General features: G+C 55.3%; 1 protein-coding gene across 1 annotated transcript; it reads right to left on the bottom strand.

The window, feature by feature from the left end:
• Positions 1 to 12,117: 12,117 nt before the first annotated feature.
• Positions 12,118 to 25,891, bottom strand: Klhl36 (kelch-like family member 36). Its single transcript, XM_005410963.2, has 4 exons — positions 25,101 to 25,891; positions 21,841 to 22,914; positions 19,737 to 19,894; positions 12,118 to 17,276 (listed from the first exon to the last, which is right to left on the bottom strand). Exons 1-4 carry the CDS (start codon positions 25,158 to 25,160, stop codon positions 16,721 to 16,723), a joined length of 1,848 nt encoding a protein of 615 aa, XP_005411020.1. The 5' UTR covers positions 25,161 to 25,891; the 3' UTR covers positions 12,118 to 16,720.
• Positions 25,892 to 26,971: the final 1,080 nt, after the last annotated feature.

The following is a 26,971-nucleotide window of genomic DNA, read 5'->3' as shown; positions in this document are numbered from 1 at the left end:
GACCCGAGGCCGGGGCTGTCGGAGCACAGCTGAAGCTGCTGGGGAGCCCCCGCGTTCGCGCGTTCATTCATTTGCTCCCGGCCTCCCCTCGGACGCGGGAATGAAACCAAACCTGCGGCGGAGGTGCTGCAGAGCGCGCGGCGCGGGCACGGCGCGGCAGCCCGGCTCCGGGAGCCCCGCTTCCTCCCGCTGCTGGCCCAGGAGGCGGCCGGCCCCCATCCCGCCGTACCAGGGGGAAAGGGAGGGACGAGGCGAAAAGCGGGGAGCTGCCACCTGCCCGCGCGCCGCCGGCCAGCAGGTTGCTCCGGTGTCTTGCTGTGATCCCAACGAGTTCCTTCTCGGTCCTAAGAAGATGTCTCCACTCACAAGCTTTTTGGGTTGAATCAGATCTATGCGAGCACCCGGGCCGAGAGAGCTCCGGTAAAGACACAGTCGAACCGGACGCGGGCTCCGAGCGCCTGCGGCTGCCGGACCCTGGGCGCCGCCCCGGAGCCCCAGGCCTGGTCCCGAGGAACCGGGATCGCGGGGCGCCCGCGGAGGAGCGAGTGTTCTAATAGGAAGGGGAAAGGGACGGAACTGCACGGTGTCCACCCTGATTGGACTGAGGCAGCGTAGAAGACGTAAAAACTAGGGAGAAAGGAAAGGAAATCGAATTTTTAGAACTGTGCAACTGCGGCTTCAAGACCCAGCAGTTACCTGAGCCGTTCTCCCTTCCAGGAAAGTCACTCAAAAGGATCGCTGTGTTTTTGGTGTATTTGTTTTGTTTGGACCCAGGGCCTTTCCTGCGAGGCAGCGCTCTGCTACGGCCACCCCGGCCTGTCCTTTCTCTCGTTTTTCCTTCTCTTTCCTTCAGCCTCCTGCCAGCCGGATCACAGACCCAGCCACCATGCCCTGTTCACAGTGTGCCGAGGCCGTTCCGCTGTGTCTTTTGGAGAGGTTTGAATCTGGATTCGATACAGCTGCTTCGTGATTCTGTATTGGTAACTTAAAAAGTATAAACAGGACACTGTGTCCGTAATGTCAGAGGTATGCTGAAGAAGGAAGAGGTGAGTGTCATAATGCCTGCCAACTTTTCAGTGGCTCAGTCGAAAAATAAAACCCACGCACACACCAACGTCCAGAGAAAGCACAGGTACAAATGTAGCAGAAGGTTAACAGACCTACGGTTTCTCTGCAACATTTTACAGCAAAAAGATGAGGCAAACACTATGTTACTATCATTATGACGATATTGTTACAGCGTAACATTGTGTCCTGCTGTGGTTACTACCACAGAAGAGTAAGATCTACACTCAGTAGAGACTGATGGGTGACTTACAGTACTGCAGTTCTGATTTTTACCATAGTGTTGCTTGAGCAAAAAAATAAAAATCATAATAACACCTCGTCCACCCCGTTTCCCTTTTTGGGGGGATTCTGAGTCTTTGCACTGAGCTATATCCTTAGTTCTCCTCACTTTTTTTTTTTTTTTAAACAAAATCTCACGAAGTTGTCCAGGCAGGATTTGAACTTGTGATCCTCCTGTCTAAAGAAAGGGAGTAAACACTGGGCACAGTGGTGTGTGTCTGTAATCCCAGCGCATGGGAGGCAGAGGCAGGAGGATCCCTGCAAGGCCAACCTGGGCTAACTGTGAGGCCCTGTCTCAAAAAAAAAAAAAAGAAAGAAAACTTTTATAATGTAATAAACACCATGGTCTGGATTCTGTTCTTTATTCAGCACCCCACTTGGTCAGAACCTGAGAGAACTGGCTGATTTTCTGGGTCTCAGTTTCCTGTTTGTGAAGAAAGCCCATTTGCCACCTGTCTGTTTCACAGGGAGAGAGATGGAGGGAGGCAGGGCTGTGACACTGCGGCCCCGGCCATGCGCACTCCCAGAGCAGGTGGGCTGAGGCCGGCTGGGTCCGGTCGCCTCACCCTGCCAGCCTCTCCACTCCAGCTCCTAGAAAGTTGCTTGCTTTTCATCCATGTTCACCTTACACAGAATCTGCTTTTCTAGAGATAGGTGGGGGGAAGGGTCTTTCATACTTCTTTTGCCTACAAAAATGTGAAGAGGCACACCTATAATCCCAGCACGCGGGAGGCAGGAGGATCGTTGCTGAGTTCGAGACCAGCCTGGGCTACAAAGTGAGCTCAAGGCCAGCCTGAACTGCATAGCGAGACCCTATCTCAAAAGGACAAAAAAAAGTGAAGAGGTGCAGGGCATGGAGCCACATACCTGTGATCCCAGCACTCTAGGGTCTGAGGCAGGAAGATGGCGGTGAGTTCAAGGCTAGCCTGAAAGGCATAGCAAGACCTGTCTCGAAAAAGACAAAAAAAAAAAAAACAAAAAAATATGAAGAGGTATAACTGAGTGTGGTGGTGCACTCAGGAGGCTGAGGCAGGAGGATCACTGCAAGTTCGAGGCTCACCTGGGCTACAAAGCGAGTTCAAGGCCAGCCTGAACTGCATAGTGAAACCCTGTCTCGAAAAGAAAAGGGGTCTGGGGATTTAGCTTAGCGGCACAGTGCCTACCTGGCAAGCGCAAGATTTTGAGTTCGATTCCCGGTACCAGAAAAAAAAAAAATGTGAGGGGGTGACACCTGTCTGTGAGGAGGAGGCAGGTTAAACCACAAGGCTGGCCAGGCTGAGAGCCCAAGCCCGACCCCACTGGGCCTCAGAGGGCAGCTGGCAGAGGAAAGGGGTGACCTGAACATCCAGCATCGGCCCCTCCAGGCCTGCAGTGGAGCTGGGGGTGGGAGGTCTCGGAGTCTGGGCAGAGACAGTGCTAGGAGGCAGGTTGGATTCAAAAGGAGCCATTATGGCACCAGGCCTCTGATGACCCCTATATGTGTGTCACTCATCTGTTCATTTATTTGTTCATTGGACAGAAGTGAAAGGAATCCCAGCTGGGCGTGGTGATGCGGCTCCTGTAAGCCCAGGACTCAGGAGGCTGAGGCAGGAGGATCACTGTGAGTTTGAGGATAGCCCGCATAGTGAGACCCTGTCTCAAAGAAAAAGAAGTAAAAGGGATCTGTTGTGGCTGTGTCTACATGCCCTCCCAAAGCCTCATGCTCTCATAGATGGGGCTTCTCAGAGGTGGCCAGATTGTGAGTGTATAAATGTGTATTAAAAATAAAACAAACGCAGATTAAGGTTGTGTGGTACTGGATTAGACCACTGATCGGTTTAGCACAGTTCTGGGTGTGGGTGATGGCAAGGCCCACCCCTGGGCGTCGGCACCAACCAATAGGCTCGTAGCCTGGGTGGGATAAAAGGGAAAGGGAGGCTGCTGCTTGCTGCTTTGCCACCTCCTGCCTGCCCTGTGGCAGAGATTTAACGCTGTGCAGTGCTCTGTGGCGTGCAGCCAGCCAGTTGTGGACTGAAACTTCTACAAACTGTGAAGTAAATAAACCTTTCCTCCTCCAACTTTGGGTGTCAGGTATTCTGTCTCAGCGTAACTTGGTGACAGGAAAAGACAGAATCCCCACCACAAGCATTAACCAAGAAGCAGGGTACACAAAGATAAGAAGAGACAAGGGTGTATGAAACATACCCAGGCTTGAACACGTATGTGGACCCACACTGACTCCAGATCCTCCTTTTACTTTGGGAAATAGGGTCTCATCTTGTTACACTGACCAGGCTGGTCTTGCACTTCTAAGCTCAAGCGATCCTCCTGCCTCGGCCTCCTGAGCAGCAGGTAGCGCAGGTGTGCACACTCAGTGTGTATGGTTGATTCCTGCTTTCTTCCACCACCAAGACACGGTCAGGAGGTGTCCTGTGGGGGCGTCACCCAGGTTCCCCACACAGGAGGGTGCTTGATGCTGATGACAGGGAGCAAGAGGCAGGGGGTTTTGTCAAAGCCACAGCATTTCCTGTGACACCCTGAGGGGGTGACTGCTCTGAGGAGTTGGGGACCCATGTATGCTGCTGTCACTGCAGCCTTGGCACCCCACACCGTCCGAGGGCTCAGCCGATGCTTGCTGACTTTGCGAGCACGGGAGAGAGCAGGCAGCCTTCGAGGTCCCACAGACTGTTCCCTGCTTCCTCCTCTCTCCCCCATGCTCCTGGCACACAAGTGGGAGGTCCTGCCTCAGGACCTTTGCACTGGCTGGCTCCCAGCCTGGAATGTCTTCCTCGTTCCCCTGGAAGGGGTTAGAAAGGTCAAGCCCTGGGCTTCAGCTGGAACTACAGGATCAGTGACTCCAGGAGCAGTCATGTTGAGTTTCAGCACCGCCCACTTGGAGCGCAGGTAGCCTTTGGGACAGTTTGAGGACATCACTGCAGCAGTCTAGTTTGGTACCCAAGGGCCACTGAGGTACCCAAGTTTGAGATAAGCTTCCTTTCTGTGAACATGGGGGAAATGGAGGTAAGACAGGGAGGAGGAGTGGAATATTCCCAGGCAGGGAGTGAAGCCGCCCTCCTGCTACCAGTCTTTGGCACAGGGCAGTGCACACCTGGGAGGCTGAGGCAGGAGGATCGCAAGTTTGAGCCCAGCCTGGACAACTTAGTGACTTAGTGCAATGAGATGCTGTCACAAAATAAAAAATAAAAAAGGGCTTGGAATGAAAGTTTAGCATCCTCCTGATTCAGCCTTCTGAGTGTTGGCATTATAGGCGTGCGCCCCCTCACCTGGCTGGATTGTCAGAACTTCTCTGGCATTAGTCCATAAGCTTGTGGTCAGGTGAGAGACTGCCCCTGAGCCCTGGGTTGGAGAAAATTGGTTTTCTGAACACAGCCACACCTGAAGCTTGAGAACATCACCGGCTTTTTGAATAAGCCCCCTGAATAGGCTGCTGCAGAAGAGCAAGCTAACAGGACAGAGCTGGGGGATCCTGTGTCGTGGGCTGTGTCCACGGACGTGGAAGGTGGGGACAGGAAATGTCACTCCAGCGCATGGGGCTGAGGTCCCCTGCCCTCAGAACTAGCTGCTCCTAGGCTGAACTTCCTAGCTCTGCCCCTCAGCCAGCAATGGCACTTTTCTGAGGGATACACATTGAGAGAGCAGGAGCCAGGGCGCCTGCATGTCACCTGAGGCACGGGAGTATCTCATGAGCGACGGGAGGACACATCCCTCTGTGGCCTCTCAATGGGCAGGCACCTGTTAACCGGCCTGCTCCACAATTTCTTTCCAATTTAAGACGCTGTCTTTTAATGGAAGTTTAAAGAAATAGTGAAAGCGTAACTGCCATTGGGTAAGTAACTGCTTGCTCTCCTCGCTGTGTGATTAAGTACTGCGGGGCTGACCTGCATATGAGATCAAACTGCTGCTGGTGCCATGAGGGCTGCGCTGGCAGTGCAGTCATGTTGGAGTTGACTTCCAGCCCCATGGCCTCCTGCACGAGACTGGGGACACCTGCCACCTGTCAGCGGCTGCCCTGTCAGTGTCAGGGTCTCCACAAGCCGGGAAAGACCAGAAGCCTGGGGCTCCATCGCACCTAGAAAGTATAGTATGGTTAATTCTGGGTTTTTTGTTTTGTTTGTTTGTTTTTGGTACCAGGAATTGAACTCGGGACCTTGTGCTTGCCAGGCAGGTGCTTATGCCACTGAGCTATATCACCGGCCCCTAGGTTTGGTTAATTCTGTCCCAAAATAAAAGCAATGCAAATTCAGTGTAGTGGAGACACTTCTACTCAAAGATGAATGCTGTTGGCTTTGAGGTACAACCTCTTCACTCATTCATTCATTCATTCACTGGAAAGAAGACCCCAGGCTGGCCTTGAACTCACAGCATCCTCCTGCCTCAGCCTCCCAAGTACTGGGATTATAGGCACATGTCCCCAGGCCTGGCAAATTTTTCTTAATATTTGAATATAATGCTGAGACTTTCACTTAATTCAGTGGTGCACAGAAAACAGCCAAGACAGGGTGTTTGTGTTCTGGCTTTTCCTATGGCATTAGTGCGAGTACTTTTCCATCAATTTTATTAAAGAGAACCTCTTTCTGGATGCTGTTTTCAGTGGTGTTTGCAGGCTCCGGCCTGCACGCATCTCGGGTGTGTGCAGCTTTCCCAGTCCTACTCTGATGCCTGTGGATGAACGGCCTCACGAGTGGCTTCTCAGGGCTGAGCCCAGGTGCTGGCGAACAGTGGCCTTCAGGAGTGAGGGGGTTCCCCTGCCCGGGAGCGCGGGGAGGGCCTCGGCTGTGTCACCAGCATGCAGCCGCTGAGCTGGCGCTGGCCACTGAAGACGTGGACTGTCCTGTCGTTCTACCTGAGAGCAAGGTGCCGAGGATGAAAAGTAAGAGAAACAAGAAAAACAAGAGAGACAAAGTTCTGGGATCTGGGGGCGTACAGCCTCTTGGACTGCAGCCCGGATTACCAATCTCAGTCTCCTTTTATTGAGTGAGAACCAGGGGCGTAGCTAGTACAAATAGGCGGATACCAAACCTTTTAGCAAGGGTAATGAAAGGATTACCCTTCTCCACATGTAATCCAACACACGCCTGTAATCCCAGCACTCCAGGGGCTGAGACAGGAGGACGGTAAACTGAAGGCTAATCTGGGCTGTATAATGAAGCCCTATCTTAAGAAACTCTAACAAATAATAAATCATTGGGTCCTCAATGCATTCTAGTTAAAGAATGTCCTTCTCCACATTGTCCTCTAGTGAATGTGTTGGCACAGGCACACCGTGGGACGCAGAGTGCTGTGGCCGGGCTCTTCTCCAGCCCTCCGATCCCAGTCCCGGCCTTGACTGCTCCAGGTCAAGCCATTTGCTCTGTGTGTGTGTGTGTGTGTGTGTGTGTGTGTGAGACACCCCATTTGGCCCCTTATTTGAGGGTGTGTCCCAGCCCCCCATCGGACAGCTAAGACCCCATAGCCCCGAACCCTTACCAGAGACCTGTTGTCTCTGTCAAACGGACTTGTGATAGTCTCAGTGATACATTTGCACTGTCAGAAATGAACAATAACTCATCATAAGTGGAAACAATTATAACAATAGACTGAAAAGTTATTTAACACTTATGAATTCTTTAGTTCTGGAGTTTTTCATGTAATATATTATTTTGTTTATGAGACAGGGTCTCTGTGTAGTTTAGGCTGGTTTCAAATTCGCAGTGATTCTCCTGCTTCGGCCTCCTCAGTGCTGGGATTACAGGTGTGGGCCCCCTGCCGGGCTCCTTAATTTGGGTCTTGTTTCCCAAGGTGCATGTGTAGAAGGCTGGGCTCACAGCCCACAGCCCCGCCAATGGAGGGGCGTGGCCACGGAGGGAAATCGGCCCCTCCCTCTCTCCCTCTGGCCTCCCAGCCGCATAGGCGCAGGGGAAGGCTTCCTCTGTAGCATGCTCCTAGCAGACTCTCAGAACAGTAACTCCAGTAACTTTCCTACTCAGAAATTGTCTGTCTCGGGTATTTTGCCATAGTGAGGGAAAGCTAACACAGAGGTAGATTTGCATGTAGAGATAAACTGATTGTAAATCATTGATTCAGAGCTGGGTGTGGTGGCGCACGCCTAGAATCCTGGCACTACGAGAGGCCAAAGCAGGAGGATTGCAAGTTTGTGGCTTAGCGAGACCCTGCCTCAAATTTCTAAACTAAATAAATAAATGAAGGGATGGGGATGTGGCTCACTGCGAAGACCCTGGGTTCAAGCCCCAGTGCGTGCCACAAACACGCGAACAACTCACTAGACTGTGGAGCCCGGCAAGTGCGGCATCTGTAGGTCCAGCTAGCCAGCTGGTGACTCAGGCAAGAGCTGACGTGGCCGTTCCAGCTCAGAGACTGCTGCCAGCAGAGTCCCCTGTCACTCTGTGAGGCCTCAGCTATTAGGGTAAGGCCGCCCGCATCACAGACGGCAGCCCGCATTACTCCAAGTCTACCCAGCAGCGTGTGCTCAGAAACCTTAGGGTAACGACTGAGCGCACCCCAGGTTCCGCACCCCAGCCGGGCAGACCCAGAGAAGGCGCCGTGGCTAATGCACTACCTGGGTCAGCACTGTAGATCTACAACACGAAAACCGCCGCTGTGCTGGGGGTCTGGCCGGGCGCTCAGCTGAGCATCCTCGTGGCGGTTTTATGGCAGCTTCCTGTGTGGGTGACAGGACAATCGCCGAGTCATCAGAACTTCCCACTTCCCACGTCCAGAAACTACCTCAAGCTAGGAACAGAGGAAACGGGGAGGAGCCCAGGGCCAAAAATGTATGGGAGATGCTGGTGTCTGCAAAGTGAGATGGGTGTGGGTTTTGTGAGGCAGAGTCTTGCGTGTGTTCTGGGCTGGTCTTTTTTTGAGATAGGGTCTCGTTATACAGTTTAGGCTGGCCTTGGACTTACTTTGTAGCCCAGGTTGGCCCTGAACTCGCAGCAGTCCTCCTGCCTCAGCCTCCTGAGTGCTGAGATTACAGGTATGCTCTCCCACACCCGGTTCTAAATGGGTGTCTTTTTCAGGACTTTCAGTGGCTGTGTTATACGAATGTGTGCCCTCTGTCTACGAGGGTGACATTGCCTCCTAAGGTCCCCAGACATTCCATGACCACAAGGTTCTTTAGCTGCTGCCTAGAGGACAAGGACCTTTCGAAGTCCCAGTCATTGGCAGCTCCTGCCAGAGCAAAGGGAGCTAAAATGTTAAGGGCCGAAGCATCCGTGCCAGGAGCTGTAACGGAGCCAAGTGAGGCCAAAAGCTGCACACCCTGACTGGCCCTGGGCTATCCGGTCGCCAAGCTCCAATCTCAAACAGGAGACACCACCAAACCAGGCCTTGTCTGGTGCTGCGGGCGGTGCGCTCCCGCTGGAACCCCAGGCTCTTGAATTTCAGCCTAGAACAAAAGAGGCCCAGAGCACCCTGTGCTGGAAATCACGCTCTGTATTTTTAGCATCCTGGACGCCAGGGCTGCTGGACGGATGAATCGCTATGGCAGCGAGCCTGCAAGGCGATCCGGACCGAACGCGAGCCACAGAGCCAGCAGATGCAGCAGCCCATTCAAGCGCCCTGCGGCCCAGGCTGCCTGCCGCTTCCGTAGAAAAGGGCAGTGCGGGCTCTGCAGAGGGACGCCGGCCTTGCCTGCCCTCTCCAGCCGGAAGCTTCGGTATGGGCAGCAGCCTGTGCTGACCTGGGGGAAGCCTGGGCTTCAGGACTCGGCCGGAGCAAACTGGCACGGTTGGCAGATGGACAGGGACTCCGCCCAGGGAGGCCAGGGGAGAGAAGGGGCGGCTGCCTCTGCAGAGCAGTGGTCAGTGGGAGGGCTTGCTAAAGCGCCCGGGCCGGCCCGGCTCATCCCACCCGCCCTGGACTGGCTGCCTGGGTCTGTCCAGGTCGAAGCCAGGGGTTTCTCCAACAGGTTCCGTAGATGCTGGGCAGTGGCTGGTCCCGCTGCTCCTCAGCGCCCCCTGGAGGACGCCCTGGGCCCTGCGATCACGCAGCCCTGAACCGCCTCCTCGCTTCCTTCAGCCTCAGTAGAATCTCCGCAGCCTCAGTAGAATCTCGGCAGGGCCGTCTGAACGCTAGCTCGCAGTCTGTAGCTCTCAGGAGACCACTAAAGACCGGCTGAGATGGGCTTTAATTTTTTTGTTGTTGGATTTTTGAGACAAGGTTTCTCTATATAATCCAACCTGGCTTCCAGTTTGCAGTGATCCTCCTGCCTCAGCCTCCCCAGTGTTGGGATTACAGGTGTGTGCCACCACACTCGGCCTTTGTATGTTAATTTTTAAGAGAAAGAACATAGAAGCTTTGTGTTTTCAGCTTTCCATTACCGTAACAAATACCTGAGTTAGATCAATTTAAAAAGAGGAACTGGTAGCAGGCACAGCGGCACACCTGTAATCCCAGCATTCTGGGAGGCAGAGGCAGGAGGACCACAAGTTTGATCTCACTCTGGGCAGGTTAGCACGGCTCTGTCTCCAAAATGTTAAAAAGGGGGACGTGGGATGTACTCAGTGCCAAGGTCCTGGGTTGGATCCCCAGTAAACTCTCTCTAAGCACAAGGAAATGTTTATTTTGGCTGAGGCTTCAGTCCCTGGATGGTTAGCGCTGCTGCGGGCCGTGTGGAGCGGCAGGTCCTAGGGCTGGGATGGCTGGGGTGGGAGGAGGAGACTGGTACCTCACAGCCTCCTTCTAAAGCAAGGCCCACTGACCGCTTCCCACCAGGCTCGAAGGCTCCACATCCCGCCCCCCGGGGCCAAGATAGAGACCAGTCTTTGACAACTTGCCTTGGGTACGGCGGTGTCCAAACCGCAGCAGGCATCCCTGGACCCGGCTGCTCTGACAGCCAGGTGTCCGGTCCCCTCCACAGGAAGTGGTGCCATGCGTGACCCAATTCCACCCCATGAAAGCACAAGGCAAAGTTAAGTGGCTGAGGCCTCAGCCACGAGCCTGGTGTAACCGATTCCCGATTCTCAGGGGGCTCCGGGTCGTGGCATGCGGAGGGCGCCCTAATCCCAGGGCCTCCTGCCCTTCCTGCTCCACCTGCCCACGTCTCCACGCCCAGCCTGTGCCCTGTCCATGCCTCCTGCTCCTCCACCACGCGGTTAAAAACAGAAAATCCCCTGCTAGCTAGACCTCCGGGAGGGCGGGCCTCAGAGGCTGCACCCAGACTTCAGGACTTCAGCGCGTGGCATCGCCTGGCACCCAGCCTCCTGGGTGCAGAGGCGCGTCACGATTGGTCGGGATTGAAGGCGGTGGGCGGGACCCGAGGCATAGGCGTGGCCTCCACCCACAAGCGCGGCTCGCTCTGCCCTTGCCCCGCCTGGCCCGTGCGGTCTCTGGCTAAGGTGACAGCCGTCTCTGCGGTGGCAGAGCGAGGCCAAGGGCTTCCTTGGCGTGCCTTCTGCACTCACTGTGCGTCTGGGCACAGTCTTTCCTGAGTTGTTCACAGGGGCCGAGGGGTCTGCCCGTGGCCCTCCTGAGTCCAGCCAAGGCCACGGCGGCCTCCCCTGCCGGCTCAGGCTGGCTTTGGGCGGGCAGTGCCCTCTCGTCACACTGCTCGCTCCACCACACACGCGCAGGGGCTGCCGGGCCTGGGCGCTCCGCAGCGGGCTCGGGACGCTCGGTGTGCTGGGCTGGGCACGGCCACACCCCTAGCAAGAGCTGCCAGCGGGGTCCCCTTTGAGCCCGCGGGGCCTTCGTGACGACCGGGGGAAGGTACGCAGGCAAGGCGCGGCCCGTGGCTTCTGAGGCTGGGCTGGGACAAGCCGCCCGCAGTATCTGCTCTGGCGCCTCAGCTGCTGTGTAAGGAACCCGGATGCGGACCGGGTGGAGGGGAAAAGCGGCGAGGGAAGGGAGAGAGGAGGCCAGGCGCTGGAGCGCAGCTGACCGTCCTCGCAGTTAGGCCGGAGGAGCCACCTGTGTGTCCCACCCTCACTGTGACAGGAGCTGTGAGCTGGGCCCGCTGAAGCCCAGGCTCCTTGGCGCCGGAAATCGTGGTGACTGCTCTCAGCATTGCTTGGCAGCAAAGGACCAAGCACTTGGCTCCCAGCTTTTCTTCTGTCCTGTCCTGTCAGCACCTCCCTCAAAGGGCCCCCCTGTGTCCAAGCCCTTACCACAGGTCCTGTTTTCCAGAGAACGTGACAACACAAGGACGACGCCACCTGGCCAGGCCGCGCGGTCGGTCAGAGTCTGGTGCAGTAGCTCCCCTGAGCTTTGCATCTCACCCTGGCTAAGGGTCTCCAGAAGCAGAAATGCAGCCAGGTGAGAAGTTTAGCAACGGGCAGCCAGTGTCCCGGGCAGTGGGCCCACGGCAAATTCTACCTGCATGCTAGGTGTGCAGGGGCACAGAGGTGACCGTGTCTGCAGGTGGCCTTACCAACCCCCGTGGGCAGGGAGGCACCCCGTCCTGAGGCCCGGGAACAGAATGCCTCTGTCCCCACACAATGCTCCAACCCCTTCCTGATGAAGGAAGCAAATCGCCTGCCAGACACTATGTTTCCTTTGGCTCCTTTTCTCCTTTCAAATCAAATTACCCCAATTGACACAATTTAAGTGAATGGTTTTCATTTCAGGTCAGGGGACTTAGCGCTGCAATCAAAGATCTGAATGAAATTCCAAGGTAAACACAGTAATTAGGAGCATAATAAAAGCTGAATCAAAATGTCCCAGGCTCCCGTAACACTAAAAGGAAATCTGATTCATTTAAAAATGATAGCTGGGCCTCATATATAAGGGGCAGAGAAAATAGAGATAGTTACAATAACTACACGAGACCAGGAATGTAATTATAAAATAAACCATACCCTAGCAGGCAAATTACTTTAATGTGTTTGCAGGAATTGAATACTCTGTATGGAATTAAAAACAAAGAAAAGAAAGCATTGTGCAGAAAATTAGAAGAGAAAGAGAAAAACTTTGAATGTCATAAAATTACGAATATGAAAAGCAACAAATTATAAACACAAATTACAGGCTTCAGTGACATTAGTAACCAGAACGTAACCAATGAGTTCCTTAATCCTCAGCTATCCTAACTAATTTATAAAGGGATGATGGCTGATGATTAAGCCAAAGCACCGTCCCCCGCTTTCCCTACGAGGAAACCTGGACCACAGCTTGCCCATAGCTTCTACAAGCTGGTGTTGCTTTTCTTAAGGAAAACCGACAGGGAAGGGCATATTCTGCCTGTCCCTCCATGGCCAAAAATTGTACATTCATTTGGCTGCCTTTCGACCAAGGCAACCAAAGGACAACAGCCTGCCACCTGCAGCCCCCTCAGGATCCATCAATTCTACCCATGTAAACAAAAAGAAATGAACAACCCGTCCACTGAGGACAGCGTGTCTACCAAGTGCCAGAGTGGTTCACTGCTTTTATGTATTTAAGAGAAGGGGTGGAAGGGAACAGACCAGACCTCAGGCACACCTGACGGAGAAATGACCCACAGGAGGCAGGGGACACGTAGCCAGCCTGTGGGAGTCCCTCCGATGCCACATGGCACAGAGGCAGCGCGCGGGAGGAAATGCAGACCCTTGGGAGGGTGTCCCCTGCCCTCTGGTCCATCAGGCCCGGGACAGTCCCACTTACAGCTCTGTGTAGCCCCAGTGCAACCACGGAGATGGGCAAGCTCACCAAAGCCAAGGCCACAGAAGCAGTCCTGGGCCTGGCCAAGGACACTGCTCACCCAGACAAACTCAGGGGGTGCCAAGGGGTAGAGGCTCTGGCAGGTGGGCTACAAAATGGTGGTTAGCAAATTGTATCAAAAAGTATCAAAACAGTTCAAAAAACTCTAAAAACAGCCAGGTTTGGCAGATGCAGGGTTAGGTGTCCAGGCGCCCGTGCAGCTGTCCCACGTAAGCTGCAGAAGATTAGGCTGGGGCCAGATGCCAGCCACTACCCCTCAGAGAACAGTATCCAAGAGACACCGGGCAGCCTGGGTTGCAGCTGCTCATCACCGGAAGATCCCTCTTGGCTAAGGGGCCAGGTACCTGGAGCCACGGGGTAATTCCCCCAAGCTACGACCACGGTCATGGCCTCAGAGGATGGACGCACTGGCCTTTGGCGTTTGCCTTCCCACTGCCAAACTCAGAGTTAACTTCCAGAGTCCCCTGAGCCACTGGACAGCTCGAGGGAAGCGGCGGGGCATTCAGAAAATACACACCTGTTCTCGCCCCAGTCGGGGGTGTGAGAGTCCTGCTGGGAGACTCAATACAACAGCAGAGTGTTAGGCTGGCTAGCTGAGGGCTAAGCACAATAGGGTCGCCCTGATTTTATACACAGAATCTCTTCGGGGCGATGGTTCCTGCTATGCTGCCCAGGCTGACCCCAAACTCCTGGGCTCAAGCAGATTTTCCTGCCTCAGCCTCCTAAGTAGCTTGGACTTTGGGTACATGCTACCACATCTGGCCAATCGATGTACATTTCAGCAGAAAGACCCCTGCAGATAATGAGCACTCGTCAGCTTCCCAGTCTCTGCTCCTTTTGGTGTCACACGTGTCTTATGCCAACAGGGTCCCAACTTAGATGAGGGCCAGACCTACGCTAACACAAAGCTGTAACTAAGTCTTTTATTATTTATTTATTTATTTCTTGGTGGTACCGGGGGTTGAACTCAGGGCCTCATGTATGCTAGGCAAGCATTCTACCACCGAGGCACATCCCCAGCCCTCTAATTCTGTTAATAAGAAAAATCCAAACCTGAATAAAAGCCATTCTGATTTTGAAACGTCAAGGAAAAACAATCCAGGCTTTCTCAAAGCTCCACAAAGCGCAGAGCACAGACAGTTTATGTCTTTTGTGTGCAGGGAGTTTGAGATAGGATTTCGGTGTGTAGTTCAGGCTGGCCTTGAACTCATTACAGAGCCCAGACTGGCCTCCAACTTGCAGCGATCTCCTGCCTCAGCCTCCTGAGTGCTGGGATTACGGACAGCTTAATGCAATGGCAGACGTGGTGTTTTGCTGACAGTGGTTTGCTGCCACGGTGGCCCAAATGCATGTTTCCCAAGGCCACCGACTTCTGCCCAGCCCACCACTCTGCCCACCCTTCCACCCAGCTGGATCACACAGGACAGTGAATTCCCAGCTTCAAAGCCCAGGGAACAGAGCTGACCCAGGTAGTCCCCCAGGCTTGGAAACCTTCCAGCTGTCACCAGCCCACGAGCTGCCACGCACATGTCCATCCTCTCCCTACAGGGACACTCTCAGCCTCAACGCCACTAGGTTCTACACCTGAACGGCAAACTGCGCCAACAGTGCCAGGAGAGACTCCACGAAGTACAGGAGCAGGATGCTGCATGGGTCCCACGAGGCACCAGAAAATCAGGAGCAAGGCCAGAGCTGTCCCAGGCAAGCCCTGTCCTCGGCAAGCCCCAGCAGCAAAAATGGGGAGAACTGGCTTAAGCTAAACCTCAGGGGCTCCGGGGTCAAGGCCACCCTGTGTGCACCGGCTGCCGTAAGATTCCATGCGAGGGCTGAGCCAAGCCTGGCAAAGACAGCAGGCCCTCCACACTGTGCCCTCTGCCGGCCCTCAGGCAGTCAAACTTTTCCCCAACACTCTTCACGGAGGTCTGGGACTACGAATGAAATGAAGGGCACCAGGCTCAGAGCGCTTCACAAAAGCTAACTAGGCAGTGAGCAGTGAATGCAGGCCTTCTCAGAGCCTTTAACACACCCAGGCCGCAGGGCTCGGCACGGGGCCGAGAGCCCTCCAGTCGGTGTGGGTGCCTCTCAGAACCGCCCCACTCTGGGACTGCCACACGCCGATCACTAAACAGGCACCTTGCTTGCCAGATGACGAGGGACTGAGGCGGGTGGCTCCCAAGCGGCCCGTGCCTCTCCTGGCTGATACCGCAGCCGATCCCAAGCAAGGCAGCCTCGCCGGGAGGAGCTGGCACAGACAGCAGCAGGGGAATGAAGCGGTTTTGCTTCTTCGGGGGCTCACAATGACTCTCGATGCCTCACCTCGCAGTCAGTTCTCTACTGAAGGACAGGTTGCCGGCGACACCCTGGGCTCAGGACTCAGCCCTGCCACACACATCCAAGCTCTCACGTTGCGCCCAGTGGGCCCGCAGCCGCCACAGTCCAAGGGTGGTCAGCAGAGGTGGTCCGCGGCAAGGCCTGTTCTGGAAGCGGTGCAGCCGCAGATCTGCAACGGAGCCGGACGTGTGTCCATGGCTGAGGCGGAAGGACAGGTGTCACCTGCAGGAGCCTGGCAGTCAGCTCACCTGACCCTGCCACTCGGGAATGACAGACAGAGTCACGCTCACCGAGGAGTCTGCCCTGCGTGGCAGAAGTGCTCAGCAGCAGGTCCAGGGCCAGGACACACTGGCCTCCCCGAGGGCTCCAGCCCCGCCCTGCAGCCAGAGGAAATGACACATGTTCACTCTTCCATTCCTGAGAAATAAATGTGGGGGCCGGGGACGAAGCTCAGCGGTACAGCACCTGCCTGGCAAGTGCAAGGTCCTGAGTTTTGTTTCCTGGTATCAAAAAAAAAAAAGAAAAGAAAAGAAAAGTAGATTTGGGGAGCTCACTCCATTGGCAGGAGAGCCAGTAAGTTTAGGGCAGCGGAAAAGCAAGCACAAATTACAGAATAATGTTAGAGCTTTGTGTCATTTCTTCTTTCCTTCCTTGGTGACCTGGAATCTTTTAGAATCTACAGATTCCCAGGCAGGAGAAATGGTTGTTCAGAAACAACAGGCGCGGCTCCTGGAGAGGTCCTCACGCCTCACCCAACTGTCCATGGGGTCTGCGTCTCCATCCACAGCCTTCTTGGTGACTCCCGAACAGGGCCGGTGCTCCGAGCTCAAGGAACTGGTGAAAATAGTCTTGGGGCTTCCCCAGTAATTTTATTTATCTAAGTGTTTTGAGACAGGGTCCACTGTGTAATGCAGGCTAGCTACGAACTCACTGTGTAGCCCAGGCTGGCCTCAACTTGTGGTGATTCTCCTGTCTCAGCCTCCCAGCCTCCCACCATGCCTGGCTTCTTCCCTGGTGGTTTTAGATTTGACAGTTCTGAGGTGGGACCCAGGAATCTATACTTTTCAAAGATGGAAGCCCTGAATGTGATGTCCTTCAAGGCCCCAAGTTTCACTACAAACACTGCTGTGTTCCTCAGGTGTGCACTATTCCGGGGAGGCCAGGAGCCCCCCGTGTGCCTGCCCCAGTGGAAGGTGGTCCGTCAGGGGGAACAGTGCACACTGCCTGGGCCCCGGGGTGATTATTCAAGCAGGATGCTACGTAAAGTCTACATAACTGGCGGCTGCGATATCATAGAAATAGCGAAAGTTATAAAAGTAGAAAGCTGCGGTTAAGGAGCACACGGCCTGACCAGGGCTCTCAGGAGACACGGGGTGGGGTGGCTGCGGGGTGCCAGGAGGTGGCAGGGTCACTGGCCACGGTCCTGGGGCCGCTTGCCCTTGCCCTTCTTCTTCTTGTCTTCCAGCCGAGGCTTGAGGGCACACACGCAGGCGGACACCCCCGCGATGGCCTTGGGCAGGTCGGGCCCGCGGCTCCACTTGTCGGCCTCACGGTCGTACACCTGCACGGTCTTGGAGAAGGCTGTGCTCTCCCAGCTGTAGCCGCCGAGGATGTAGATGCGGCCCTGCCACACGGCCACACCCGACTCGCTGTTGGCGTGCAGCAGGGGCGCCACGCGCGTCCACTGGTTGCACTGCGGGCTGTACGCCTCCACGCCCAGCACATCGAAGCGCTCCATGGACTCCACGTTGTCGTCGCTGCCGCCGATGGAGTAGATGCTGTCGCCCAGGCTGCACATGCTGTGCCAGCCGCGCGCCGTGGTCATGGGCCGCCGTTCCTCCCACACGTCCGTGCGGTGGTCATAGCACAGCAGGTTCTTGCGGTAAGGGCCGATCTGATAGTCATGGCCTCCTGAGATGTACACGAAGTCTTTGTAGATGGTGCCTGCATGGCCATAGGTGAACCTGTGGAGACCGAGGACAGGGTGGGGCTCAGTGGCCTCGCCTGCCTGAGCTGGGGCCTCAGTGTTATCCTCAGTAAGATGAAGCAACCTGCCCCATGGGGCTTGTGAGGACTGAAGGAGGAAAGGCCGGGAGCAGGTGCCCTGTGAGTATTTTTTGTTTGAGACAGAGTTATGCTATGTTGTTCAGGCTGGCCTTGAACTCGAGGTGATCCGCCTGCCTCAGCCTCCTCAGTGCAGGGATTACAGTTGTGGGCCACCACACGCAGCTCCCATGAGCACTTTACAGACCCAGCCATCGATGGACAAAAGGAAGAGAGCAGGCAGGTGAGCCCACAGCCTGTGGTCAGGACACCTGGCCAGGGCCCCGGCCTCACTCTTCTCCAAACGTCCATCTCCCCATGTGGGAGCCCCGCATGGACCTGGCCGGGACCCTTCCTGCCGTGGCTGGGAACCCCGAGACAAAGTGCTATTCAGGCACACGTACCTGACCCGATGACATTCCAGGAGGAAGGAACAGAGTTAACCATGAGGACACCCTGAGAGGGACAAAGCTGGAGACAGTGGCTGGGGGCAGGGGGTGGAGGCAACACAGGGCTAGGTCAGGGGGTCTGGGCACTAATGGGGACACGTGACCGTGTGGCACACGGGTGGACCTGCCACACAGGGTTCCTCAGCAACACCTCTGGGACGTGCCCATGAGGGAGGCTGAGGGTGGGCTGTGCGTGTGAGGAGGGACATGCAGAACCCGGTGCTCTCTGCTCAACTTTCTGTACACCTAAAGGCCAAGTGTGGTGGCGCACACCTGTAATTCCACCACTCGGGAGGCTGAGGCAGGAGGATCACTACGAGTTCAAGGCCAGCCTGGACTGCATACTGAAACCCTGTCTCAAAAAGACAATAAATAAATAAATAAATAAATAAATAAATAAATAAAATTTTAAAGAAGTTTACTGAAAACGAGAAGAAAAAGAATTTAGGGGCTGGGGATTTAGCTCAGTGGCAAAGCGCCTGCCTGGCAAGCACAAGGTCGTGAGTTCGGTTCCCGGTACCGGAGAAAAACCAAAAAAAAAACAAAAAAAAAAACCCAAAAAAAAAAGAACTTAAAAGGTAGCCAGGCATAGTGGCTCACTCCTGTAATCCCAGCACTCAGGAAGCTGAAGCAGGAGGATCACTTCAAGTTCCACGCCAGCCTGAGAGCGAGACTGTGAGTCTGCCTCTGTGAGACTGTGAGACTGTGACTCTGAGTGCGACAGTGAGAGACTGTCTGAAAAACCCAAACAAAAACCAAAAAATAAAATAAAAAAGTAAACAAAACAAACCAAAATTAAAGGTTAAAAGAAGCAGCCCAGGGAATGACATCATGATGTTCTGGGCAGCAATGACCGAGTTAGGCAGGGATGCAGGGGGCTAGGTCAGGGACAGCGTGCCCAAAAGCTGAGCCCAGGGGCACAGAGGTGACTGGGTGGGGCTCTCGGTGACAGAGAGGCCCCTGACAGCGGAGGCGAGGATTAGGAAGGCAAAGAACCGCACGCGCACCTGCAGTCACACAGTGGGTGTGTTCACTCTGATGTGGACACGCAAGATCCACTCAGAAACAGCCAGGCTCCGATGCGGTTCCTGCCACGCTCATACGCACACCGACCGCACTGTTAGGCTCCACTCCCCCATCTGGTATGTGGGGGACAGAGCACTGAGACTTCAGGGGACCAGGGGAGAGGCCATGCCCCTCAGCCGCCCCACTCAGGGACCTGGCTTCCAGGAGATGGCGTATGGGCCCAGCCGGGATTCTGCACGCCGTGCTGATTATAACAGTCAGGGCTTGTCCGCGAGGATCAGGACGCTGCTCCCGGGCTGCCAGAACTCCTACCTGGACCTGTCATCTAGGGCCTTGAGGGGCTGGGACTCACACCCCAAATGTGACTAAGTCACGGGTCCTCAGGCCCCACACACCCCTCTCACTCTCGGAGACCAAGTTCCAGAGACACCAGGACTGGTTCCCACAGTGCGTGCTCCAGGACCTTCTGCCCACCTCGCGAGGACGAGGGATGCTCTGTAAACACAGCGGGAGGCTGTGGGGCGAGGAGGAAGGAACGCGCTACTGTGCCGGGAGTCCCGCCAGGTGCCCTGGGAGGCCCCATGAGCAACGCTGTTGGCCCACTCCTCACCTCTTCGCGCTCCTGCCCAGACCCCATGGGGTCTTCCAACAAGTCCTCACTATCCCAACTGAGCACTCAGCCCTGCGATCTCAGGAGCGAGCCGGACTCAGAGTTGGGGGCTTCACGGGTGGCCGGGCCTACACCTGCCCTCGGGCAGCCTGAGCCAGCGCCGGGGCTCTCCCTTCCAGCCTACCTACTGCTATGTGTGAGAAGCCAGGGGACGTCCCCCAGACCTGAGGCCAAGACAGGCAGAAAGCGAGCGGACACATGTCAGGCTGGAGCAGTGAGCTGCAGCCCTGACTCACCTCGGCAGGCCAGCCACGTAGGACCAGGAGTCCGTCTGGGGGCTGTAGGTCTCCACAGAGGACAGTGCTCCGTTTTCGTTCCGGCCGCCGACGGCCACCAGCGTGTCTTCGATGGAGGCCAGGTAGAAGTCCACGCGGCGCTGGTTCATGGAGGCCACCTGCAGAGGCGAGACACCTGTACCTTCCCCCGACCAGGGAGCCGCTCTCACCTGGCTCTGGGACCTCCAACTGAGTGCCCAGAGGCCACGGCCCAGGAGGGTGTGACAGTGGACAGGCGAACAGGACTTCAACTGAGGAAAGACAGGGACCTTTGGAGCAGCTTGGCAGACCCTGGGATTCTTAGGACATGCGCATCCCAAGGGGGTGCGGGCCCATGGCTCCCCGAACTTGTTTGGCCACGTGACCAACCTGGTGGACTAAGGTTGTGTAGGACACACAGTTCAGAACTGTCAACTTAGCAGCTTTCTGAAATTCAAAAAAAATCATCTTTGCCTTCTTCCCCTCCATCAGATTTGTTTCACAGCACTTCGGATGGAGCCCGGGCTCTGTGCTGGGCGCCCACTGTATCTACCACGGAGCCTCACCCCAGCCTCAGCTCTGTTTTCGTTTTTTCTTTTCTTTTTGATACAAGGTCTCGCTATGCAGTTCAGGCTGGCCTTGAGCTCACTTTGTAGCTCAGACTGATCTTGAACTCACCACGATCCTCCTGCCTCAGCCTCGCGAGTGCTGGGATTACAGGCATGTGCCACCACGCCGGGCAACTGCAGCTATTTTTAAACATCAACGATGACAATTGTCCACGTTAACAGCAGAAAGTGGCACTGGACAGAGTGTACAAGTAGAAGACTCAGTCTTCCTTGCTTTTTTTTTTTGTTCTGCTGAGACAGGGTCTGGCCATGCAGTTCAGGCTGGCCTTAAGCTCATTTTGTAGCCCAAACTGGCCTCGAACTTGCAACCATCCTCCTGCTTCAGCCTCACAGATGAATCCCATCACGCGGGATTACAGGTGTGCACCACCACACCTGGCTCTTGTTTTCTGAATAGTCTCAGCAGAACACACACAGGAGACCACACGTCATGGCCACCACCCACACAAAGCTTTAAGATTTGACTCTGAAGCTGGAGCTCTTCCAAGCAGGGGATCTGGCCTTGGGTTTTGATTTTCAGGAATAAAAGGGAAGGGTCCCCCAGAACCCATGCTGCAGCAATGAGGAGCTGTGAGTATAAAGGTAGGAATTGGCTTTCCTCGAGGGGGTGCTGGACAGGGGTTTGCAGGACACGGGGACCCCTTCCATGAAGTGCCAGTCACCCTGGGCTGTAGTCCCCCAACCTCCAAGGCCACGCCAGTTCTCAAGGGTGGAAACTGACACCGGAGAGGGTGTGGGCACGGCAAAACACCCCAGCCACCCTTCAGAGGAGCTGGGGTGCGATCTGATCGATTGTCTAGGCTTACACTCTCCCCACAGCCAGGACCAGCAGATGCTCTGCAGCTTGTTTTGTTTGTATTTTTGTCTTTTTGAGACAGGGTCTCATTATGTAGTTCAGGCTGGCCTTGAACTCACTTTGTAGCCCAGGCTGGCCTCAAACTCGCAGTGGTCCTCCTGCCTCAGCCTCCCATGTGCTGGAACTACAGGCCTGTGCCACCATGCCCGGCTCTCGCCTCTTGAAAACCCTTCCAGGACCAAAGCCCCACAGAGATGATGAGCCATGAGGAATCTAGGAACGACAATCTGGTAGCCAAGAGCCTCCTGTGGCTGTTTACACTTAAAATGTTTAGTTAAAATTAAATAAAACTGGAAATGTGGCTCTTCATTTGCTCTGGCCACATCCCAAGGGCTCAAGGGCCACCCAGGGACGGTGGCCGCAGCGCTGGAGCCCAGGTACAGGCACAGGGCCTTCTTGCACGTGGGGAAGGAGCCACTGGACATGACCCGCCCTTCCTCTCCCCGGCCCTGGTGGGGCAGGTGGCTGCCACTTCCTCCTCACACCTGCTCACAGTGGCACAGCCGTCAGGGCCCAGGGGAGGGAGGAAGGGGAGGTCAAGGCTGGGCGAAGGGAACCAAGGAGGCCTGGAGAGGAAAGAAAGAATCGCCTTTAATCTCACCTTGATCCACTGTTTACAGCGGGGGTCATACCTATAAAGCAGGTTGGAGGCCGCGTCCCCTCCATTGTCCCGCGAGAAGCTGCCACCTGCGATGAAGATGAAGCCGCCCAGCACGGCGACGCAGTGGTGGCTCCGACGGGCCGGCAGCGGCGTCTCCTTGACCCACTGCTCACTCTTGGTGTCCAGGTAGCAGGTGTCGTCGCTGAGCTCCAGACACCGCTCAGAGACCTCGCCGCCCACGAACAGCAGGCGCTCGCCGTCCGTGCGCAGCGCGGTGCGCGCCGTCTGCAGCACAGGCTGCGCCGCCAGGTTGTTGTGGTAGCGCACGGCCTCCTCGATGAAGTCCTCGCAGCCGGCCTCACGGGGCAGCAGCGCGCACACGGCCGGCTTGACGCGGTGCAGCAGGTCGCCCTTGGGGATGAGCGGGAAGCGGATGTTCTCCAGCACGCGGCGGGCGTGCTCCTCGCGCTCCGGCTGCTGCGTCAGCCACTGCAGGGCCGCCTGCAGCAGGTCGTGCTCGCACTCGCGCTGCACCTGGCTGCTGCTCAGGTACAGGCACAGCTTCTGCATGGACACGCTCTGCAGGAAGGCCGGCATGAAGGACAGCGTGCCGAAGCGGCTCAGCACGAAGCTGTCGATGAAGGCGTCGAGTCGCTTGAGGCTGTAGATGGAGGCCAGTTCCTGCAGGTACAGGTAGTTGTCCTCGCTCACCTCCTGCTCCAGGTACTCGCAGCAGAAGTCCACCGCCGTCCAGATCTGCAGCAGGTGCGCTGTCTCCAGCACGTGGTCGATGTTCCCGCCGTCCAGCGCCAGCTCGCCGCCGTACAGGAAGTCCACCACGGCCTTGAGCCCGATGGGCGAGGCGCCCACCAGTGCCACCTCCTTCTCGAAGGCCTCGCGCATGCCCAGTGTGAACATGGAGTTGAAGTAGTCACTGCACACGGCCAGCAGGTTGCGGTGCGCGGGCACGCGCTGCTCCTCAGCCACCAACACCACATCACAGAAGAGGCCGCGCAGCCGCTGCTCGTTCAGCCGCTGCAGCACCGTGGTGGGGTGGTCGGCCCAGCGGTACACCTGTAGGGAGGGCGCAGTTAGAGACAGGGACAGGAGCGTCCCAAGGCTACTGCTGCCCTCTCTCCTCCCCTCCCTCCCCATCTCTGATTTTCCAGTACAGGGACCTGAACCCCTGACGTCCCACTGAGCTCCACCCTCAGCCCTTTTTATTTCGAGAGGGGGTCTCACTAAGTCACTGAGTTGCCCAGGATGGGCTAGAACTTGCAATCCTCCTGCCTCAGCCTCCGTGAGTGCTGGGGTTACAGGGCTGTGCCCACAAGTCCAGTTTATTTTTTCCCATCTAGGTGCTGGCTACAAGGTATATTCTGTGTCTAGAAATGCAAGGACACACTTCTTCAGAAAATGTTAAAAAACAAACACAAGCAACCGATGGCTAGCAAACATGATTTTTAAAAGCTCCGCTCAGCGAGGAACCAACTCAGAATCTGGCTGGCAAGGACAAAGGTTTCCAGCGCTATCAAACTCAGAAAGTGACACGGTCTCAGCGGCTAGCGCCAGAAACAAAGCCCCTTTGAGAGCAGCCAGAGCGTCTGGGTTTTCACACAAGTAATGCAGGGCCTGGCAACAGAGACCTTCTCGGGGAGCCGGCCCCTCTCACAAGTGACGCCGCGTGTTCTCCTCTCCGCACCCGCAGGGCCTTGTCCCCTTGCTCACAGTTCTCTTTCTCCAGCACACTGCTCCTCTCTCATTTTCCACTAAGAAGCTTTTTAAACTACTTTGTCGTAAGAGCCACCTCCCCATGCCAAATTTCGCCACGCCTGCACGTTGCTGTCTGCCTAGGGGATGCCGGTACGCTTCTACTTTAAACAGAAAGGATGAAATTCCTTCTGCACTCCAAGAACCAATATTCACCCCCTTGGGGACAGTATGTCACCCTGAGAACACGTGATCTGAAGTAATCATAACATATAATCTCTAGTGTTCCTGTCATCCCAGCACTCTGGGAGCCTGAGGCAGGAGGAGTCCACATTTGAGCCCAGCCTGGGTAGATGAGTAACTTAATGACACCCTGTCTCAACATAAAAAAATGAAATAAAAAGGCAGGGGATAAAAAAAAAAAGGGGGGGAGCTGGGGATTTAGCTCAGTGGCACAGTGCCTGCAAAGCAAACGCAAGGTCGTGAGTTCAATTCTAGTACCAGAACAAAAAATAAAAATAAAAATAAGGCAGGAGATGCAGGAGCAAAGTGTACAGGTCCTAGGTTCAACCCTCAGTACTGAAAAGAAAATCTTCTAAAGGGACACGTTTTTGTTTGTTTTATAAGTATCTCTTTTACTCAAAAGTACCAGATAATTACGAAACATGTGTATCTATCACCAAGAATTTTAAAATATTAATAACATAAATTAACAAGTATTATTATTAACATTTTTCATTGTTATACTGCTTAAGATATTAAAATCTGACAGATAAAATTTAACTCTTTTCCTCCCTACTTCATTTCCCTCCTTCCATGTGGGCGGCTTCTATCATGAATTTTATAGATGTCAATGTAGCAAAGGGACACTTTTACAGAAAACAGGGCACGGTGAGTGTTTATAACTAGGAGACATAAGAAAATGGGGACTGTCCCTCCAGTGACGCCCCCAGTCTTTACCTGTAACAGCTAAGGGCATCACAGTTGCTCCAAATGCTCTCGAGAATCTGCTCAGGTCGGGTTCCCCATACCTGGGCTCAGACTGCTCAGATTCCAGCCAGCTGGCCATGCCTAGTTCTTTCTCTTGTGTGTGTATGTCTGTGTATGCGTGCGTGCACATGTGTGTGAGTGAGACAGGGTCTTGCCATATAGTTCAGGCTGGCCTTGACCTTACTATGTAACCCAGGCTGTCCTTGAACTCTTAGAGATCCTTTTGCCTCAGCCTCCAAAGTGCTGGGATGACAGGCATGGGCCACCACACCCGGCCAACTGGGACTTATACTGTCCAATCAGCTTCCTGCCACTGGTACAGAGAATAAGTGAGTCAAGCTGTGACACAGTGGATGCTCTGAAATGCCACGGTGGAAAATGAGAACCTGGCCGGGGTGTCCCAAATATCCCTTGTCCCAAGCCGCCTCTGATTTTACTGCACTGTCTGCTCCTTGTCTGTTTCCACCTCTGCTAGTTGTCATGGGGATCAGCAACACCAATAATCCAAGTCAGCCTGTGCACACTTAACCAGAAACAGGCGGTGAGCACCGTTCACAGACCTTTGATGATTCACTGATCTTGTACGGCCGAGACACTCGCATCTGTCTGCTTCCCTCCATGGCAGAAGAGACTGCAGCCCTGAAACAGAACAGGATTTCTGAGTGTGCAGCATGAGCGTCAGGTCATTCACTCACTGCAGGTCCTGCTGGCAGACAGAAAGAGTGTGGAAGTAAGTCACCCGGAGGACAGCGGGAGAGAACAGAGTACTACAAAGAACTCCTTGACGTTGTAAGTTGAGAAAATCAGGTTGTCAGCACAGTTGTGAACACTTCAGCGTCTAAAATCTGACCACATCATGGTGTACCCGCTTTCTGGGGATCCATGGGAGGGAGGCCTCTGGGCTAGAGTGAGGTTAGCATAAGCGATCATCAGGCCCAGACTGTGGCCCTGGAACAAAGCTGAGGGACTTCCAGGTGCAGCCTCCTCTCATTCCACAGCTACTCGGGCCGGAGACGTCACCGAGCCCACTTCACAGACAGGATACCGAAATCACAGTCACAAAGCTAGCAGACGGCTGGCAACCAAAGCTGGGTCCATCCAGCTTCAAAACTCAGGCCCCCAGCCTGAGGATACTGAGTGGGGTCTCAACTTCATGGGCACCTATGTGAGGCTAAGGACATGGTACAGCCATGACATGGTGTACCCCAGACACAGGTCCCTTCCTAGGGGCTTTTTCGCATCTTCCCTCATTTAGCCCCACTATCCCCCGCCCAGGCCAGCACATTATTCTCCTGGAGTCACAGAGGAGGAGACAGCTGACCTGTCCAGCTTCACGCAGCCAGCAAGTGGCCAGCTAGGATTTCAGCTCCTTGTAACCCCTCCAGTGATGGCGAACCTTTTAGAGCTTTCAATGATACAAACAGCCCGCTGTGGCTTCCAGGTGGTAGGTTTACCACCACTGCCCTAGGCTATTCTGCCTGGCTGGGGTAAAAGCCCACCCTTGGATGCAGGCTTAGGCCAGGGCATTAACTTCTGACTTCACCCTCATGCTACAGAGCAGGCTGGTGTGCTGCGCTGCCAACCAGCCCTCCACAGCCCAGAGCCAGGCAGTGAGGGCCTGGGAGGGCAGGATGGGCATAAGTCACACACTGGCTGAGGGCTCACAGAGGAATGTTTCCTGTTGAGTCTCTAAGAATCAATCCCATACCTCTGAAGTCTTTTCTAAGAAAGGGCAATGCAGAAGAAGTCGGCACTGCTTTGAGATAAACAGGGACACTCAGGGGGCCCCAGCGCTCCCTTGGAAGGAATGCATACAGGAACATTTCATCCTGACCCTCTCTCCCTGGGGAAGGGACAAATAGATCTCTCTGGTCAAACTGACCACTCTGATCATGACAAGCTGTACCCACCCCAGGCATTCTTCACTGCCCCTAGGCATCTGGGAGGCCCAGCCAGGAAGCCAGCACTCATGCAGTGCCCATTGCACACCTGACTTCCCTTTCACCTTGGCCTCGGAGACAGGGTAGCCAGCACTCCCAAGACAGTCACCCTCGCTCAGGTGGTCGAGTGGCTCGCCCACGGTCACACGAATGAAAATAGTGCCCTCCCCGCTCCCATCCCCAGGGCTCAGGTTTGCGATCCTTTCTAGGCCGAGATATCCGGAGTTCCCCAGCGCTGGAGGCTCCTTTGCACTCGAGCCAAGGTCTGGGGCTCGTCTTCCCAGGGTGCTGGGTGCCAGCTGCTTGCCCTGCAACTTGAGCAGGTGAGGAGTGGTGACCCTCGCCCTCCAGTTCCGTGTAAAACGTCCTCCCGTAAGCACGGGGGCAGAGCCCACGTCCAGGACAGGGGATCCGCCGGGCGGCGGGGCGAGGGGGGGGGGCGCCCATCCTCGGCTCCGGAGCAGGAAGCGCCCCGCGGCCAGGACCTGCAC

The sequence above is a fragment of the Chinchilla lanigera genome, unplaced genomic scaffold (assembly GCF_000276665.1).
Source record: "Chinchilla lanigera isolate Chin_1 unplaced genomic scaffold, ChiLan1.0 scaffold00140, whole genome shotgun sequence".
NCBI classification, from domain to species: domain Eukaryota; kingdom Metazoa; phylum Chordata; class Mammalia; order Rodentia; family Chinchillidae; genus Chinchilla; species Chinchilla lanigera.
Note: the sequence above shows the minus strand (reverse complement) of the source record. Positions and strands in the feature narration are given on the sequence as shown.

Excerpts from the sequence above, each read along its gene's own strand:
- Klhl36 (XM_005410963.2), bottom strand. The coding sequence starts at position 25,160 with ATGGAGGGAAGCAGACAGATGCGAGTGTCTCGGCCGTACAAGATCAGT. Across the intron at positions 19,895-21,840 it reads GCTGTAAACAGTGGATCAAG|GTGGCCTCCATGAACCAGCG; the intron begins GTGAGATTAAAG and ends TCGCCTCTGCAG. Across the intron at positions 17,277-19,736 it reads TACGTGGCTGGCCTGCCGAG|GTTCACCTATGGCCATGCAG; the intron begins GTGAGTCAGGGC and ends CGGTCTCCACAG.